This window comes from Carica papaya, chromosome 8 (genome assembly GCF_054855325.1).
Source record: "Carica papaya isolate Zhongbai chromosome 8, ASM5485532v1, whole genome shotgun sequence".
NCBI lineage: Eukaryota > Viridiplantae > Streptophyta > Magnoliopsida > Brassicales > Caricaceae > Carica > Carica papaya.
In genome coordinates, this window is record NC_142316.1 from 8,625,662 (window position 1) to 8,645,287 (window position 19,626).

The 19,626-nt window shown below is 36.0% G+C and overlaps 1 protein-coding gene across 1 annotated transcript in view; it reads left to right on the forward strand.

The window, feature by feature from the left end:
• Window positions 1–19,626, forward strand: part of LOC110814493 (exocyst complex component EXO70A1-like) — a 45,198-nt gene that overhangs the window by 19,232 nt on the left and 6,340 nt on the right. The window contains exons 5-9 of the mRNA XM_088209568.1: window positions 5,479–5,617; window positions 5,684–5,896; window positions 6,202–6,407; window positions 9,665–9,865; window positions 9,957–10,056. Coding sequence (XP_088065694.1) covers window positions 5,479–5,617; window positions 5,684–5,896; window positions 6,202–6,407; window positions 9,665–9,865; window positions 9,957–10,056 — 859 coding nt within the window. The remainder of the gene's footprint in view (window positions 1–5,478; window positions 5,618–5,683; window positions 5,897–6,201; window positions 6,408–9,664; window positions 9,866–9,956; window positions 10,057–19,626) is intronic.

Genomic DNA, 19,626 nt, shown 5'->3' on the forward strand with positions numbered 1-19,626 from the left:
GATTCGATATAAAATGAAGATGTTGGATTAGAACATGTATCATGACTACTAGCTTTGCAGTCATTGTGAATGGAGGTCCTAACATTTTCACCGCTTTGAGAGGTTTAAGGAAAGGTGATCCGCTATCTCCTCTCCTTTTCATTATTGTTATGGAGGCTTTGAACAAATTACTTGATAGGGCCAAAGAACTTAAACTGCTTCAAGAGATTTTTATGGGACACAGGGGCAATCAGATTGAATTAACACATCTATTTTTTGTGGATGACGCTTTCATTTTCTGCCATCCTGACATTCGCTCATTGATTTTTTTGAAATGCATTTTATTATGTTTTCAAGCGGTCCCTGGTCTAAAAATCAATCTTCACAAATCTGAATTGGTGGTGATGGGTACTCAATCTAGTGAATCTTTGGCACAGATTCTGGATTACAAAGTTTCTCAATTATCCATATTGTACCTTGGTGCCCCCTTTGGGGCCAAATACAAAGACCGAAAATGTTGGGATCCTATTATTGATATGTTTCAAAACTGACTTGCCAACTGGAAGAGGAAATTCTTATCAAAGGGGGGACGATTAACTCTCATTAAAAGCACCCTATCTAATCTTTCTATTTATCTTCTTTCAGTGTTCAACATTCCAACTTGTGTTGCCAACACTTTGGAATCCATTTAATGCAACTTTCTCTGGGGAGATGATGACAGTAACAATAGGAAAATCCACCTTGTAAACTGGAAAGAAATCAAGAAATCTATTAAAGAGGGTGGTTTGGGCTTGAGATCTATAACTATGCTTAATAAGCCCCTTCTTGGGAAATAGATTTGGAGATTCTGGAACAAAGGTAATAACCCATGGAAATCAATCATATTATGCAAATGGTTCAACGGTGCCTATCATGATCAATCTCGAACTAAAAATAACACATTTGGTTCAAGACTTTGGAAGAACATCTGGAAACTAAACAATATTATTTTATAACACTCTAGTTAGGTTATTGGGAAGGGCAACAAAATAAGATTTTGGTATGACATATGGCATGACAAGTCTACTTTTCAAACAAGATTCCTCTGATTTATGCTATTGTCAAGGACAAAAATATTTTGGTTAAAGATGCTACGGTTCTTGACAATCAGGACTTTTGACGGGTGTCAATATTCAAAAACTTCTAAGATTGAAAGTTGGAGGAATATTTATTCTTGTTATAGACTCTGTTTTTAATTCAAGTTTATGACAGAGAGGACAATCTAAAATGATTACTCTTAAAAAATGGTACTTTTACTGTCAGATCTCTCTACAACCACTTAACAGACAATCTTAATCAGAACAACGTTAGCTTCCTTTCCAACATGATATGAAAATGGGGTACAACTACAAGAATTTTATTTTTTGCTTGGGAAGCTGCAAAAGGCCACATTCTTACTCTTGACAACCTATTGAAAAGATGTTTCACGATTGTCAATAGATGTTTCCTATGTAAAAACAATTTTGAAACCTGTAACCGCCTGCTTTTAGGCTGTTCGGTTTCACAGCACCTATGGAACACCATTATTTGTCAGCTGCTGCTATAGTGTCTTGTTGCTCACAACTTATGGAGCATTATTTATCAACTCTTGGGGATTAGTTGGGTGATTTTTTGGAATGTGAGGGGGGAAATTTGGGCTTGGGATGGGATGATCAATAAATGTAATGTTGCCAATTTGATTCCATTGTCTGTCTTTTGGGTTATTTGAAACGAAAGAAATGCTAGGGTTTTTGATGGGAAAGAGTTAGGGTTGTATAAATTAAGAGATAAGTGAATTAATTATTTTGGGTCTAGTTTGCTTGGTCATGATATTGTAAAGGATGAAGATTTTGGGGATATAATTGACATACTAACTATTTTGTAAATTGTTTACAGGGCGGTACCCCCTCTTTTTGGTACCTTGTTAACATACAAGTTACTTTTTATTTCAAAAAAAAAAAGAGCTCCATTATTAGTCTTATGGAGCTGTCTTGGGTCTTGAACAACAACATTCATGCTAAACTCCTAGCATGGGAAGGCATCAGCAGCAAGAAGAAAATGTTAAAATTAATCCCACTCACCATAATATGGGTCCTTTAGAAAGAGAGAAACAATTGCACTTTTGAAGGAATAGAACTTGATTTTAACAAACTCGTTGATTATTTGTTTCACTATTTTGGTTTTATTATTTTAGGACATAACATTGACTGGCTTAATAATTTTGGTTTTGTTATCGATTGTTTAATCAAATTGTAAATACATTGTGAATGGGTTGTGCCCCCATGGCACTCTAACATCAATACAACTCCACACTTCATTTAAAAAAAAAATATGTTATTTCAAATCTAGCCAATTCTTGGCTTTCTTTCTCTCTCTTTCTTCCTCTTTTCTTTTCGGTCCGAATCATGTAATCAGGTTCGTGACACAGTCCATGGAAAGCTCTCTCCAGAATGTTACACCTGTTCACCCCCCTTATCCACTTTAAAATGGAAGATGGTTCCATGGTTCTAGTTTTGGAGGACCATGCTGTCCCTTGGCCCATTGTCCCTGCTTGTTTAATGTCTCCTCATGCCACCATGCACCCATCACTTAGTTTTTATGCCAAACTGATGGAATTATGACTTTGAAGTTCCACTTTTTCAATAACCTACATGATAGAGGTACAGATGAGATTCCTCACCCTCATGAGACTGTTGGAACCGTCCAAATTTCCCAACAGTCAGATAGTAGGTCCACAGAGAATTCTCAGGTATATACTCTTGTAAATTTTTGTTTGATTATATTACTAAGTATCTGATTATTTTTGTAGCTGTTTCATGACAAGCTAAAGTTCCTTCTAAATTGAAGGTGTTCGTGTGGAAAGCATTTCTAAAACGGATAAACTAGAATGAGTTTTTGCAGATTTGTAGGCTAATCGAGCTATTTCTCGAATATTTGTTGATGTCCTAAGAGGAGGGAAACACTTAATCACTTATTTCTTTAATGTGGAGTGGCTTGGAAATTGTGAACATGATTATTTGACACATTTAGTTTAAACTGGATGAAATGTCCCTTTCTGGAATGTTTTACGAACTCCAAATATTTATGGTTTAGGGGTGAGGAGAAAAGCTAAAACTATGTGGCAAGTCATTCTGTTTGCAGACTTGTGGACAATATGGTTGGAAAGAAATCAGATCTCTCCCTATTGAATTCTATGGGAGAAGATTACTTTTTTTAACCTCCCCGTGAGCAAAGGCCTAAGGGAATTTTTCAGATATCTCCTTTTCTGTCCTTCATGGGAATTGGGGGCAATATCTCTTGATCCTCAGGGTTTGGGATGTTTTGTTACTTCAATTCCAGGAGGATACCTTATCATTTGCAATTGTAATGAATCTTTCTTAATCCCAGTGATATTTTTTTTTCCTTCTATTATTAAAAAAACAAGAAAAGAGAGTGTATAAAAAACAGCGGAGGATTATATATCCTCTCAGATTAAAAGAAAATGGAGATAGTCTAGAACCCTTTGGACAAGGAATATGGTCTAATCGCCACACGTCAAAGGTAGTGTTAATTCTTAAAGTGATGATGGCCCTTTTGCCCATAGAGAAACCAAAAGGGGATTTATCCCAAAGAACTAAAAATAGAGAAGCTTGATCCCTTAAGATCCTGGTGTTTCCTTGAAACAAATCACCCAGAACCCAAGATCTGGGCCCCCTCTATGACATGTTTCTCTCTTTTTTCTTTCCCAAACTGCAAAAGGCCATAGAAACAAACCTCTCAACACTTAAAATATGAAAAAGTCAATATTTCTACTGTTAGGCTAAATCATAATGCTAAAATAGGTGATATTGAGTCTCTGTAGCTCGATAACACATGAAACATACACCTGGAGACAAAGCACAATTCATTGGTATTCAATATATGCCCAAAAGCAGTTTAAACAAAGGGCTTTGACCCTAGAGGGAGCTGGAACCTTCTAAAACGTTATTAAATGCATCACTATGATTTGGAAGAATTGTGTCACAAAAGCAAAGGACTTGCAGTTAAACGTGCTTGAGGATTCGAAAGACCAAACTCTTCGATCTGAATTCCTATAGGATAAAAACAGTGCTGAACAGGTGTATGTTGAGCAATGCATAGTTTGTTATCATTCAATGGTGTAAAAACTATTGCTTTATTGTCAATAACTTAAGTGGTGCATCAGGTGTTTTCTGCCACAAAATCTCAAATGCAATTTTTTTGAAATAAAAAGTGTAGTGTGGTATTAATATTGACAAAGATACCAACGGGGTACTGCCTGTATATAAGATATTTACCGGTCAATTAAGTGGTCAATGACATTTGCTGCCACAAATGCACATTATAATTTCATAAACTTTGAACTATGTTAGGTAAACAATAGCATATTGATGATGCAAGGGGTGAGATAGGGGCGCCCTCTCTCCCTATTCTGAAAATTTCAATAATCCCTTTTGGCTACATGTGATGCACGTACGTGGTCTACACATGGAATTTTGGAGAAGCTGTTTGTCTTTTTTTGAGAGAAAAAGAAAGGAAGACTTTTGCATTAAAAGGTACCAAGGGGTACTACCCATGTCCAAAAGAAGCTTGAAATACAGGAGAAGCAGAATTACAGGCAAGGATGTAAGGCATCAATAAGTTTGCAAAGGTCTTCACTAGAGAGGGGATGACCATCAAACAAAATACTTGAGTAGGGAACCAATGAGCACAAAGTTTAACAAAATTGGATGAAAGCCCTACAAAAGCTCTTCTGTTTTGCTTGTTATTATGCTAAAACAAGGAGATAATGCTCCCGTTCTTCTTGAGTACCCCTCAGAATGGAAATAAAGATGGGGGGTTTGAAAGAGGAAATGCAAGACTCATGAGCATAGAGACTTTTTCTCTTTTTCTATTTTGTTAAGAGATTGGACAATATTTCTCTCTTTATTTTTGCTTTCTTTTTTCTCTTGGATCTTTTATTCTCCATTGATGCAATTTCCACTTTCCAATATATTAATTATGCCTCTTGTTTCTTATCCAAAAGTAAGAAGATGAGAATAATGAATGAGAAATATAAGGAACTTTAGAGAAGATGTGGAGGGCTGGCAAAATCTATCATTGAGAAAAGAAGTTATTCAAGCAGTTTATCATTACTTATTGACCAGTATCGCCATCTTCGTTGCCTTGTTTTTTCCTGTTTCTAACAAGTCAATGAGGACAGAACAAGGGATAAGGTAGAGGTAGAGTGCCCCTGTTTCATTTAAAAAGGTGCTCTGTTTGCAGTTTGGTTGTTGAGTTCCTTCACATATTTTCTGGAGCATAATCGTAGGTGAATTTTCTAGGCAGCTTCTAGATTCTCTTTCTCATCATTTTTTAAAATTAATTTGATTATTAGTAAATGATGGATGCAATAGAAGTTGTCATGAGTGCCTAAAATTTCCCCATCATATATCTACACACATAAGACATGTTTGTTTCTAACATAGTTGATTCTTTTGGTAGGGACACTCGGTCTTCAGTTTTGGAAGAAAGCCTCCGGAAATTGGGAGTCGAAAGACTTGGAAAAGATGATGTTCAGAAGATGCAGTGGGAGGTGTTGGAAGCGAAGATCGGAAACTGGATACATTTCATGCGAATTGCTGTAAGAACTGGAATGTGTACAAACTTTTGACTAACTGGTCTCCCAACTAACATAATGGTTAAACAGGTAAAATTGTTGTTTGGCGGGGAACGGAAAGTTTGTGATGAAATATTTCAAGGCTTTGATTCTCTCAGCGATCAGTGTTTTGCTGATGTTACCACAAGTAGTGTTTCGGTTCTGCTTAGTTTTGGGGAGGCAATTGCCAGAAGCAAGCGATCTCCAGAAAAGTTATTTGTACTTCTGGACATGTATGAGATAATGCGAGAGCTTCACTCAGAGGTACAGGAGGTTCCAGTTTTAATCTGCATGCTGATCCAAAATATATTTTGTCTGTTAAGGTGAAATGTTGTATGGTAAACCATGTGAAATGTGGTCTTAGTCAGGAACTGTTCAGAAACTTTAATAGTTCAACCCTTTTTTTACATGTTTATACTCTAAATGTTTCCATAAACTCGAAAAGATCTTTTTCCAAGGGAGCTGTAATTTTTGTTCATGTATATTAATATATAACAGGTTTGGTGTTTGTAGTGCAATGCAAGAAATATAGTGCTGAACCTTAACATTTATATTTAATGCTATTGCAGATTGAAATGATTTTTAAGGGGAAGGCTTGCAGTGAAATTAGAGAATCTGCATTAGGTTTGACAAAACAGCTCGCTCAAACAGCTCAAGAAACATTCGGTGACTTTGAAGAAGCAGTTGAAAAAGATGCCACAAAGACTGCTGTTTTGGATGGAACTGTTCATCCATTGACAAGTTATGTGATCAACTATGTCAAGTTTCTATTTGAGTAAGTTCCACTTACCATGGTTTTGATCTCCTAGTCCACCTTTGAGAATACATGCTGATGAGTGAGTCATGAAGTCATAGAGGCTTATCAGATCTGTCCTTTCTGAAAGTTTCTCTAACCTTCTACTTTTTTTTTGGATGTGACTTGGTTATTTTATGCTTATGTGACATAAATTGTCAATATGTTTGTGTGTTGAAGTTTCTCTAAGCTTCTACTTTTTTGTTTTAAAAGATGCCTCACGCTAAATGAGTGTTGCATTGTACTCTTCTCAGATACTTGTACGTTTTGGTTTATTAGGTATTCGCTTCATAGGGCACATATTGTGTCAAAATGCACTTTTTCTGTACTTGTTTCGTTAATTGCAGTTTTTATTAATAAGGGTAGGTATTCTATTTTTTGTTTTGATTGCTCGGCTAAAAAAATTAACCTTAGGACCAGCAGTCTAGCGGGTCTTAATATTGGTATGCAAAACTTGAGAGATCTAGCAGACTCAGTTAGCTGTGAAATCTTACAATTAGCCTTTCTTACTTTGGTGTTCTTGTGGTAATCCTGGAGCTACCTCTTTTTGGGAGCCTGTTGTGAGTAGAACCTCTAAGTGCATGGTTTGTTGGAAGGGTGCTTCTTTTTCTCATGGGTGTTTAGGCTGCTCTTATTTAGTCTTGCTTGTCTAGATTCACTTTATTATCTTTATCTCTTTAAAATACCTAGAGATGTTCATAAAAAGAATTGAGATGGTGATACGGAGTTTTCTTTGTTTTGAGGTGGGTGATTCCTCGTGAGACCCACTTATTAGTTGGGAGAGACGTTGTTTGTCCAAGCTTGATGGTGGTTTTGCTATCTATAATTTTTTTTTGAAATTTGTTAAATCTGGCTAAATGGCTTCAGAGGTTTCCTTTGTTGTCTAACTCTTTATGGTGTAGGTAACCAAAAGCATTTTTTATTTACATCAGAATAGATGAGATTCCCAAGTTATTGTTTCCGAGACATACAAGAGCCTCTGGAAAGCCTTTATAATTCTCACTTACCCTTGCAACATGAGGGTGGATGACGGTTCTTGGTTCATTTTTCAGGAAGATCTTGGTTTAATAATATTCCTTTAGCGTCCTGCTTCTTTGATCTGTATAATCTGTCTCGAGCTTGTCATGCTACCATTTCTTCTTTTGCAGACTACTTTAATGATTCCCTTTTTTGGAACATATCTTTAGAAATTGTTAATGACTGAGAGGCTGATGATATGACCTCTTTGCTTCGCCTACTTGATTTTGTTGTCTTATCTAATAACTTTGGTCGTCGAATCTGGTCTTCGGAACCTTCGTGTATCTACTCATGCAATTCCTACAATGTTCTTCGGACTCGCAATCCTGCCTCCCATAATGACATTCTTAATAAGAGTTTTTGAAAGGTTCCGGCTCCCTCTAAGGTTCAAATTTTTGGTTGGGACTGCAGTTTGGAGCAAGCTGAGTACTAGTGTTTGCTTCAAGCTTGCCAATTGAATCATGCTTTATCCTCAGGGATTTCTTTAATGCAATACAGAGCAGTGGAACTTACGATCATCTGTTTTTGCATTGTGTATGGCCTGGAGAATTTGATGTCATTTGTTTGATACTTTAGGTGTCTCTTGGGATTTGCCAAACACAACTGAGGGCTCCCTTTCATCTGATGTTTTGATTCTGAATTTGAAGAAAGAGATTAAAGTCCTTTAGTGAATGCATTCTTTGATGGGGTACGGCGATTTGGCTTGAAAAAAATTCAAGAAATCTTGGGGACTACTTTTCACCTTTATGATCCTTTGGGAAAAGTTATCTTTCTTAACTTCCCTTTGGTTTAAGGCACATGGACGCTTCAAAGACTTGTCTTCGTTTGCTTTACATGAAGATTAGATAGTTATTATGTGGCAAGAATAGTCAACCCTCTTTTTTTTTGTTTTCCTTTTTTTTTTTTCTTTTTGGCGAGGTTGCTTATCCTCCTTTTATTGTACCTTGTTCTTTCTCCTTTTCTTAATAGTTTTTTTTTTCTATCTCTCTCTCTCTCAAAGAAAAATTGATTGTTAATTTGCTACTAAATGAATTTTAGTCAGTTTCTTTAAAGCTTTGCATTTTTACCCTGTGGTATTAGATAAAAGTCCTTGGAGGAAAAGAGTGGTCTTTGGGTCCTTGTGATAGTTATTTTATTATTTACATTGTGCTGGTTGTTTTGTGGATAAATGAGCAAATCTTAATTGGCATCATCTAAACCTTATATTTTAGCTTGAACCTCACCTTAGGAGGTATCTGCCCCAAATAAACCACCAATTTTTGTAGTTTTGCTTCTTCCCCCCTGGATAACACTCTGTGTTGAAGGATCCTTAAAGGAAAGAGTGGTATTCAGGATCCTTTAACGAAAGGTGACTCCACATTCTACCTGCCTTATACATTTGATCAAGATGGTTACTGCAAATTAGAGTTAAGGAGCATGGAGTCCTATGTCTAGCTGTTGGCATTCTGCATCTTCTAGTTTGTTTGGAGAAACATAAAAAACGAATTTACTAATAAAGATCATACATTTGGCTTATCATGGCTGCAAATGGTTAGTTTGGCCAATATATATCTTTGTAGGCTATTTGTAACAACTTTGTTTTTTTCATTTCTTCTTAGCAACTATCTGTAGCTATCTATATCTCTGTTTTAGTTATTATACTATGATTTCCTTGTTTTTTCTTTTGACATTGGCTGAATATTATATGGTCTACAATAAAGAGATAAATACCCTATGAAATTTAATATGAGGACAACACTATCTTAGATCTTTTAAGTCTAATAGGACTTGCTATTAGATTTGTAATATATCTGTTGTGTTTGTGCCATAAATAGCAATACAAGATTCATTGATAGACAAGAGATTATTTATTCGTAAATGGCACATGATATCAGACATTATTTCTTAGTTCTTGTCATTTCTAATAGGATTTGTTGTTAGACTTATAAAATATTTCATTGTACTTGTGCTATAAATAACACCGATATTTTCTTTTTTTGAGAAATAAATAGCACCATATTATACATCAATATATGAGACAATCTTTCCAAAACTTCACATGGAAGCCATCAGTGATTTTTATGCGCCAGTTATATTTGCACCAAGACACAGAAGTAATAGCCCTAGTCCTCTGAGAATTTTGTCTTAAATAATTAATATTCTCATGTGTTCTTTACTTTCCTGTTTTGATATTGTTGACAGGGATTATATTTATCCACATAATTTATCATGTATTTTTACAGCTACCAATCGACCTTGAAGCAACTTTTCCAGGATTTTGAAAATGGAGATGGGACGGGCTCACAGTTGGCTTCCATAACAATGCGAATAATGCAGGCTCTTCAAACCAATTTGGATGGAAAATCCAAGCAGTATAAGGATATTGCTCTAACTCACTTATTCCTAATGAATAACATTCATTATATGGTCAGATCTGTGCGCAGGTTTGCCACGTTTCTCCCTGAACGAGTAAATTTTGGATATCTTTTATGGTTTACAATATTATCTGGTAATGTTTTTATTTGATGTCTTCAGGTCTGAAGCCAAGGATTTGTTGGGGGATGATTGGGTGCAAAGACACAGAAGGATTGTGCAGCAGCATGCAAATCAATACAAACGGAATGCTTGGGCAAAGGTGCATTTCTTTGGGCAGTCAGATTTGTTTCTAAAAACTTGATTTAAATTGCATTTAGTTAAAACTATTATAATATTGATTAAAAGCAATATATCTTAGTTATTTGATATATAGAAGTGAGTCATAATTTACATTTTTGATATATAATTACTGCAGTTGTATCTTTAATTCCACAACCACGAATTCTGTATTTTCACCTGTCAAAGAAGAATTTATAGAAAACCTAACTTGAATTGATCGTGGAATTGACTTGGTATTAGAATGCTATTTTGTTCAAATTTCTTCTTAGTTGTCTTGTATTCTCATTTCTATTCCCTAGCTTTGAAATTTGAACCAAATTCAACATTGTAGTTTTAAGGACGTGTACATAATTCAATCAGCCAATGAACTTTTCTTTAACTCGAATTGATAAATTTCTTCTTGGTTGTATTGTATTCTCATTTCTATTCCCTACCATTGAAATTTGAACCACATTCAATATTACAGTTTCAAGGACATGTACATCAATTCAATCAGCCAATGAACTTTTCTTGTCCTGGTTCTACCTAGCCAAAATGTTAAATTTTTATGTTCTTTTGTTACCTGAGTACTCGATTGAAACTTGCCACTTCAGGAATGTATTCTGTCATGGAGGATATATAGGATATGTGCATTTCTCAATATATTTCCTTAAGGCTTCTCATTTTTTCAATGTTGATGTATCGAATATTTGATAATAAAGTATCACTGTAATCTTTTATCTCAAAAAATAAAAAAAATGTATCACGGCAATCTTATTTGTTGTTTGTTATTATATGGATGTAACATGAGAAGCTATCTTCACCTAAGTTGATTTAACTAGTAGGAATATTGAAATGATAAACTGAAAAAGAAAAAAATAGATTATAATACATAATAGTCAAGTATGCTTCTATTCGCTTATATTTCACTTTATTTTGGTTTTAGTTGTTTCTGCTGATTCTCTATTGAGAGTGCATGAAGGATATGCCACCCCGAAAACATTTATATAACCAATTTTACAAACTTTGAATGTTTAATTGAAAGAAAATTATCCTTTCACCCAAAGGTTGAAGTGCATAATCATCCATCTTATTTATGATTATATTTTTATTGATATTTAATTTTCCTATTTATAGTAATAGTATTAGTATTTATTATCTTTGTCCTATTTAGTAAAGGTTACCTACCAAGCCTATATTTTTATAGGATAGTTTGTTGAATGGTGGATAAACTATTGTATCTGGTTTAGCAATAGTTTATTGGCAGTTTAAGAAGTAAAATTCTATTGCATATGAGGAAAAATAAGGAAAAGAAATCAAAGATCGATTGTGATTATCCTACTCATAGAAGATAGTTTGATTGTTTTTTCTTCTTTTCTTTTTGCTCTTTTTAGGACAAATGAAGCTTGTTAAAAGAGACTATTATATGTAATCAAGTTAAAGGGCATTAGAGTAAAATATATCCAAATTAATTAATATAATTAATGGTCAATTTCCTTTTCTCTTATAGAAAACCTATATATATATATATATGATTGTGATATTCAATAAAATACATATTTAATGATTTTTAACATGGTATTAGAGCTTTAGAGAAAAGAAATTAGACCTTCTTCACAGTCCTGATTGGCTTTCATTGATAAAATAAGAGACAAAACCTTAAGGGGCTGACCTTTATTGTCTGCCACCACAGACCAGTTGCTGGCCTACCTAGACCGGCCTCCAGCACTAAAAGAGGCCTACATCAAACCTTCCAAGTTGCCAGACCTGCACAATGTACAACTAGTTGGGGCCCCTCTTGCAGCATGTGCCTCTATCCAGCTTGCTAGGATCCGCGTAGCACCTTCTGTCAAGCCGCACGTTGCCTTCCTGCTTAGTCGCTTGAGGTGCGGTGGCTCTGTCCAGGGCACATAGCCGTGCACGGCTACCTCCAGCACACTTAGCCAGCCGCCGTCAGGCGCGTTGCCTATTGGTAACATCCTCCTCATGGCCTTCTATTTGGCCTTAATTGGCCTACAACTCTTGAAGTATGTCAAAGGTTACATACAAAATACTGAAGCAAATTATCACTTGGGAAATCCTACACAAAATGATAGGGAGTTTTAGCTAATCCATGTTGCTTATCGCTTCAATTGAAAGAACTATTTGAGTTGGTCGCTACTAATGCGGATCACTCTCAAAGGAATAAAAAAGCTCAACCACCTTGTGTGTGCTGGTCTAAGACCAGAAGACCTAGGTTTTGATGCATGGGATGAGGAAAGCTCAATGATTATGTTTTGGGTTTGGAACTTTTGCTGCTAAAGATAAGTAAGTCGGTTAAATTTCTTGTTTATAGCAAAAAAAGTTTGGGATGCAATCAGAGAAACTTATTCTAAAGTCAAAGACGCAGCCAGATTTATAACACAAACGTCAAAATATGATATACAAAGTAAGAAAACAAGTCAATCACTAATATTCTAACATGTCGAGAGGTTGGTGGCATGACTTGAATCGATTCTGTAGCCTTACTATACACTATAGTAATGATGCAACCCGTCTCAAACAGTTTGCAGATAAAGACCGTGTCCATCATTTTCTAGTAGGACTCAACCAGAAGTTTGGTCAAGATGAAATGTCATCACTAAATGAGGTAATTGCTATTGTATCTACAAAGGAGAGCAGGAGAAGGATCATGTTAGAATCTCGATCCTCTTGTAGCTCAGTACTAATCTCCAAAAGCTCTAAGTCACATCAACAAAGAAAGGAACTAAACCAAGCTAAAAACTTAAGAGTCTAGTGCTGGTAACAGGGATAATCTTTGTGTAATTTTTATGAGAAGCTCAGACACACCAAAGATAAGTGTTGGAAGCTCCGTGGCAAGTTCAGTACCTCAAGCAAGTAATGGGGTTACAAGTGCACCCCATAGAAGTCCCACAGATAGGTCCATGTGACCCCCAAGAGTATCAATGAATTCAAAGTCAAGATTGAACGATTACAAAACAGATTAGAGAATCTTGAGGAACTTACAAATACAAGTTTGATGGAACACTCAGGTATGCTTGCTTCCAAGTGTGCCTCGGATAGACTGTTTGAAAACTCATGGATAATATTTGGTGTAATTTTTACAAGAAGCTCAAACACAGCGAAGAAAAGTGTTGGAAGCTTCATGACAAGTCCAATACCTTAAGCGATGAGTGGGGTTACAAGTACACTCCATAGAAGTCCCACAGACAGGCCCATTTGACCAACCAGAATGTGGAAGACATTGATACCAATGAATACAAGTTAAGATTGAACGACTACCAAGCATATTAGAGGATCTTGAGAAACTTACAAGTAGAGGTTTGATGGAACACTCAGGTACGCTTTCTTTCAGGTATGCCTTAGATAAACCATTTGAAAACTTATAGATAGTAGACTTAGGGACTACTAATTATATGACTAATACTTCTAAATATTTCTACAGTTATTTGTTATATCTCAATAATAGAAAATTTGTTATTGCATATGATTCTCTAAACACCATCTAGTAAGGGAACAATCAAACTGAATCCTTTCTTGATTTTAGAAAATGTGTTACATATTGTCATGTTCTATAAATCTTGTATTAGTCACCAAATTATCACAAGGTTTGAGCCATAAAATTCTATTTTTTCTCCTTATTGTGACTTTTAAGATCAGAACTCAAGAAACATGATTGGACTTGTTAAACTTAGAAATGAGTTTTATTACTTGGATACACTTGGTTGATCTCTCTTTGTTGTCTCTGCGACCCTAATCACAAGCTTTGCTTTACCACAAAAGACTTAATCATCCTTTTCTTTTCATTTTAAAAGCTGTTATTTAGAAATTCTAATGAGAAACTTATATTGCAATGTATGTGAGTTTGCCAAATATAAGAATCTCCTGCGACCGGAGCTATACCGACCGATTTGCTTTGTCTATGCACTGAGCCACGCTGCATCTGCCGGTCAGAACCCTTCACTGTGCCATTCCAGCCTTCCACGCACGGGGATGTCCAGCTCTCATTATTCCGTGCACCGAACCACTCCGATCTCTGTTCGCACTTAAGCAGAACCAAGCCGTCCTTGCCTGAGCCGAGCTGTGCCGATCCGAGCCATTGCCTTGCCAAATAAATCTGTTTCTAGTGATCTTCTTTAGGCTTGCATTGCTTTTTCGACCGTTATTGGTGCTGTTCAGATGGTCTTTTCTATCTCGTTGAGATTAGCTATTATGTATTGTTCTTTCCTATTTCTAGTTATTTTAAATATTGACCGAAGTAAAAAAAATAGTTGTTCCTAGTTCGGTAACCCTTCATCAACTATTGGATCCTTTTCAAATGAGGAAATTCAAGTGTCTCATATCTCAATTTAACCATTCATCAGCTTTTAGTACATTAAAAATGGTAAAATCAAGTATTGCTCATCTCCCTATTATTTCTAATTTTGATACTTGGATTATAGATTCTGAAACTAATAAACACATGACAGATTTTTCTAAAGATTTCCTAACAAATTTTTCTTATACTAAACAACAAAACGTCCGTATAGTAAATGGATTATACACTCTTGTATCTAGAATAAGTTCTATCAATTGTACTCCAACCATTACTCTATCTTTAGTACTTCATATGCCTAGTTTTTCTAACAATTTTTTATTTATTAGTGTCATCATTAAAGATTTTAACTGTAAAATTGAATTCTTTTTTCTGATTATTGTGTCATTCAGAATCTTCAAACAGGGAAGATGATTAATACTGGTAAACTGCAGGATGACTTACATGTCTTGAATAGAAGTTAAAGCATAATGGGGAATCAAGCTGCCTTCGGAGTACATTATCAGGAGACATTTGCACCTGTCGTGAAGATGAACACAATCAGAATATTATTGTCTTGTGTAGCTAATCTAGATTGAGACTTACAATAGTTTTGAAGTTTTAGAGATGAAAATTCTACTTCTACTTATTATTTCCATCACCATAAGGTGTCAATTTACAGGAAAAATATAACCAAATTATAACAAAAAACCTAACAAAATTCTAGCAACTTTATGGGAAGGAGGAATAATAAAATCGGTTATACCTCATCAACTTTGTGATTACCTCCACTAGGCTAAACATTACGCTAATAATAACAAAAAATAAAAACCGAATTGATTCTTTTATTTTCTACACTCCCCCTCAATCTAGTTTACGTATATGTTCAGTAAATCTAGATTGAATATTATGTCATCAAAGATCATTTTTGATAGTTTTTGTTAAGATGTCTACAATCTGTTAACTAGTTGGAATGTGCATGAATGTTATAATACCATCTTCTAACTTCTCTTTGATAAAGTGACGATCAATCTCCACATGCTTGATTCTGTCATGGTGTACAGGATTCTTGGCCATACTGATGGTCGATTGATTATCACACTAAACTTTCATAGGAATATTATTCGAAACCTTTAGTTTGACAAGTATCCTTCTTAGTCACATACCTTCACATATACCATGAGCAAGTGCCCTAAATTCAGATTCTGCACTATCACGAGATACAACTGACTGTTTCTTGCTGCGCTAGGTGATCAAGTTTTTCCAAACATAGGTACAATACCTTGATGTAGATCATCTGTCCTTTATTGAGCCTGCCCAATCTGCATCAGTATAGATTTCAACATCTCTTTTCACTGTCTTTCGAAATAACAATTTTTGTCATGGAGTCATTTTTAAGTATCTTAGAATTCGATACACAGATTTCATGTGTTCCTCAGTTTGCTGATTCATGAATTGACTCACTGTACTTACTGTAAAACCAATGTCGGGTCTTGTATGTGCTAGGTAGATGAGCTTCCCAACTAGTTTTTGATACATTTCTCGATCAATTATTTTATCACCGATTTCGGATTTAAGTTTGATGGCTGGATCCATAAGAGTGTCAGCAAGCTTACTTTCTAACATCCTAGTCTCCTTTAGAAGATCTAGAACATTCTTTCGTTGAGGTACCGAAATTCCCTTCTTGGATCTAAGCACCTCTATTCTAAGGAAGTATTTTAGTACTCCGAGATCTTTAATTTCAAACTTTTTGGCTAATAATTCTTTAAGCTTCTGAATCTCTTCAATATGATCTCCTGTAAGGATGATATCATCTACATATACACAATCAAGATAACTTTCATACTTAAGGTATAATGCTTGACAAATAGTGTATGATCAAACTGACATTGTTCATATCCTTCTCGTTTTACTGCTCTTGTGAATCTATCAAACCATGCCCTTGGAGATTGCTTTAGAATATAGAGTGATTTTTTCAGTTTGTATACTTTCTGAGGACTGTCTACTAGTTCAAATCCTGGTGGTATGTCCATATACACTTCTTCCTCTAGATCTGCATTTTTCACATCTAGTTGACAGAGTGGCCAATCAAGATTAGAGACGAGTGAGAGAACTACTTGAATTGTATTGTATTTGGCTACCGGAGCAAATGTCTCTTGATAATCTATCCCATATGACTGAGTGTAGCATTTGGCTACTAGTCGAGGCTTATACCGATTCACATTTCCATCTGGATTTTATTTAGTTGTGAAGACCCATTTGCACCCCACTTGGTGTTTCCCTGGAGGTAGATCGATTAATTCTCATGTTCTGTTCTTTTCAAGTGCCTTGATTTTCTCTTGAATAACCATCCTTCATTCAGATATTTTTAGAGCTTCATGGATTGTTTTAGGCTCTGGTGAGCTACTGCCTAACCTGCACACAAAAGCATGATGCTCTGAAGACAACTTGTCTAATGAAATATAGTCCTGTATAGGATGTTTGACGCATGTCCGAGTCCCTTATCTCAAAGCAATAGGCATGTCAATGTCAGTATTTATAGTAGGAATAGAAGTCTCATTATCTGTCAATTTCTGGGCACCAAGATCAAAGGTGGATTCATGGTAAGACTTGGATGATTTAGGTGTCTTCCCTTTATTTCTTTTAGTATAGACACGTAACTCACTAGTTGCAAGTACTGTGTTCTCTGTAAATGGTTTTGGTTCAGCTTCTTTATATTTATGTGAGGTTGTAGGTTCAGGCTTCAGAGAGGGTTTATCTGGTAGAGGGTGACTCTGTGGATATAGAGGAGGTATGCTTACATTCCGCTACTAATATTTCTGAGTAAATGTTTCCCCTTGAATATCAATTGTGGGAGAAAATGGCTAGTTTTCAAAAAATATAACATCTATTGTGTTATAAAATCGACGGGTTTCTGGAACTAGACATTTGTATCCTTTCTGATTAGTAGAGTACTCAACAAAGATGCATTTAAAGGCTCTTGGGTTAAGTTTCCCACGGAGATGAGTGTGACTATGAACATGTACTGAACAACCAAAGACTTTGAGTGGTAATGTGTTTAAGATATGAGATTCAGAAAAGGTTGGTGAAAGAATAGTGTAAGGCGATTGGAACTTTAGGACACGGAAGGGCATCCTGTTTATCAAGTAGCAGTGAGAACAGCCTCTCCCCAAAGAAATTTTGGTACGTGAGTGATGAACATGATTGATCTAGCTATCTTAAGAATGTGTCTTTTTTCCTCTTGGCTATGCCGTTTTGTTGTGGGCTATGTACACTAGTTTTTGTGAATAATACCATGTTCATTAAAATATTTTTCAACGGTGGCTTCAAAGTATTCACAAGCATTGTCAAATTTCAATACTTGGATGGTAGCATGGAATTGTGTTTGGATCATTGTATGGAATTTTTTAAAGAGAGGTCCAACTTCAGATTTTTTTTTTTTCATAACAAACACTCGGTAATTCTTATATGATCATCAATAAAGGATATAAATCACCTATTTCCGGTGATGTTGGTGACCTTAGAAGGTCCTCATACATCGCCATGAATTAATGCAAATGATTTTAAGGGTTTGTATAGCAGACTAGGAAGTGAACTTCGAACATGTTTACAAAATTAACAAATTTCACACTGAAATGAAATGAGATCTTTTTTTTCAAATAGTAAAGGGAACAACTTTTTCAAATACACGAAATTTGGATGTCCTAATCTATAGTGCCACAACATAATATCATAGTCATTATTTGCAGAAACAGAGTTTGCACATACTGCATTGTGAATTTTTCTTCTAGAAGCATTGATTTGAAGCAGGGATAGTCCTAAGCTCATTCTAGCATTGCCAATCATTCTCCCCGTGTCTAAGTCTTGAAATTCACACATGTTAGAGACAAACTTGGCAGCACAATTTAAATATTCACTTAGCTTGCTTACTGATAACAAATTACAATCCAGATTTGGAACATAAAAGATTGAGCAAAGAGTCAAATTTGGAGACAAATTTACAAAATCTATTTCTGCCACTTTTGAGAGGGATCCATCAACAATTCTGATTGAATAATCTTCTTTACACTTGTTGTATTTTTGAAATATTGAGGCATCTCCAGTCATATGATCAGATGCTCCTCAGTCTACAATCCAAACCTGCCCTTTTTCTGAGTAAGCAGACAAACCAAAAAAAATATTTTTGTGTACCACTGAAGCACTGACCGGGTAACTTTTTTGGGACAGCATGCGCCGGAGAGCTTCCAGCTGTTCAGGACTAAAGGAACTGCTCTCCACAACAGCAGGTGGAATTTCTTCAGCAGTCACATGATTTCCCTGGTGCTTGTTTGAGTTTTCTGGCTTGAAGGGCTTCTAATCACTTGGCTTGCCATGAAGCTTGCAACACTTTTCGCGTGTGTTCTCGAGCTTCCTAAATTGGTCACACTAAGGTCTCATCTTCTTTGTATGAGCATCCAGTGCTCGAGTTGTGAGCGTAGAGGAATTTTTGGCCTAGTCGGTGCGTTCGGCGTCTCCCAAAATGACCTTCCTTCGGCTTTCTTCTTGTCGAATCTCATAGAAGGCCTCATGAAGACTCGACAGTGACTTGATACTCAGCACACGTCTCCGAACCTCATTGCGGTTTTTGTTCAATCCCAACATAAATTTGAAGACTCGCTTTTGTTCAACAATCGATTTGATGATTTTTGCATCTTCGGGACAGTTCTATCAATACTCTTCGAAGATATCCAATTGCTGCCAGCTGCGGGTTAAACCATTATAATATTGGGTTACGGTTAACTCACATTGCCGAAAATTGTGAAGAGTCAATTCTATCTCAAGGATGGCAGAGATGTTCTCCTTGTTGGAGTAGAATTCCTGAGCCGTTTCCCAAATTTCATGCGCGGTATCATAGAGAAGGAAATTCTCTTCGATTTCTGGAGTCATTGAAGTTATGAGGCACGACATGATCATGCTGTTTTTTATCTTCCGTGTACGAGCATTCAGGTTAGTCGGGGAGGAGTTATGAGTTCACCAGTGAGATACTTGTCGTGCCCCTTACCTCGGATGAACAGCAGAACGAACGATGACCATTGAAGGTAATTGGTGCCGTTTAGTTTGTGTCATGTGATAAAGGACGAAGGCATTTCACCCACACCGTTGTTGATGGGTGTGTGATGATAGGAACCCGAAGAGATCTCGGGTGGAGAAGACGGAAGCTTACTTGTGGCCATTTGTGACTTCGGCACAGTAGGCATGATTCTCTTGGATCAAATATGCTCTGATACTATGAAGTTT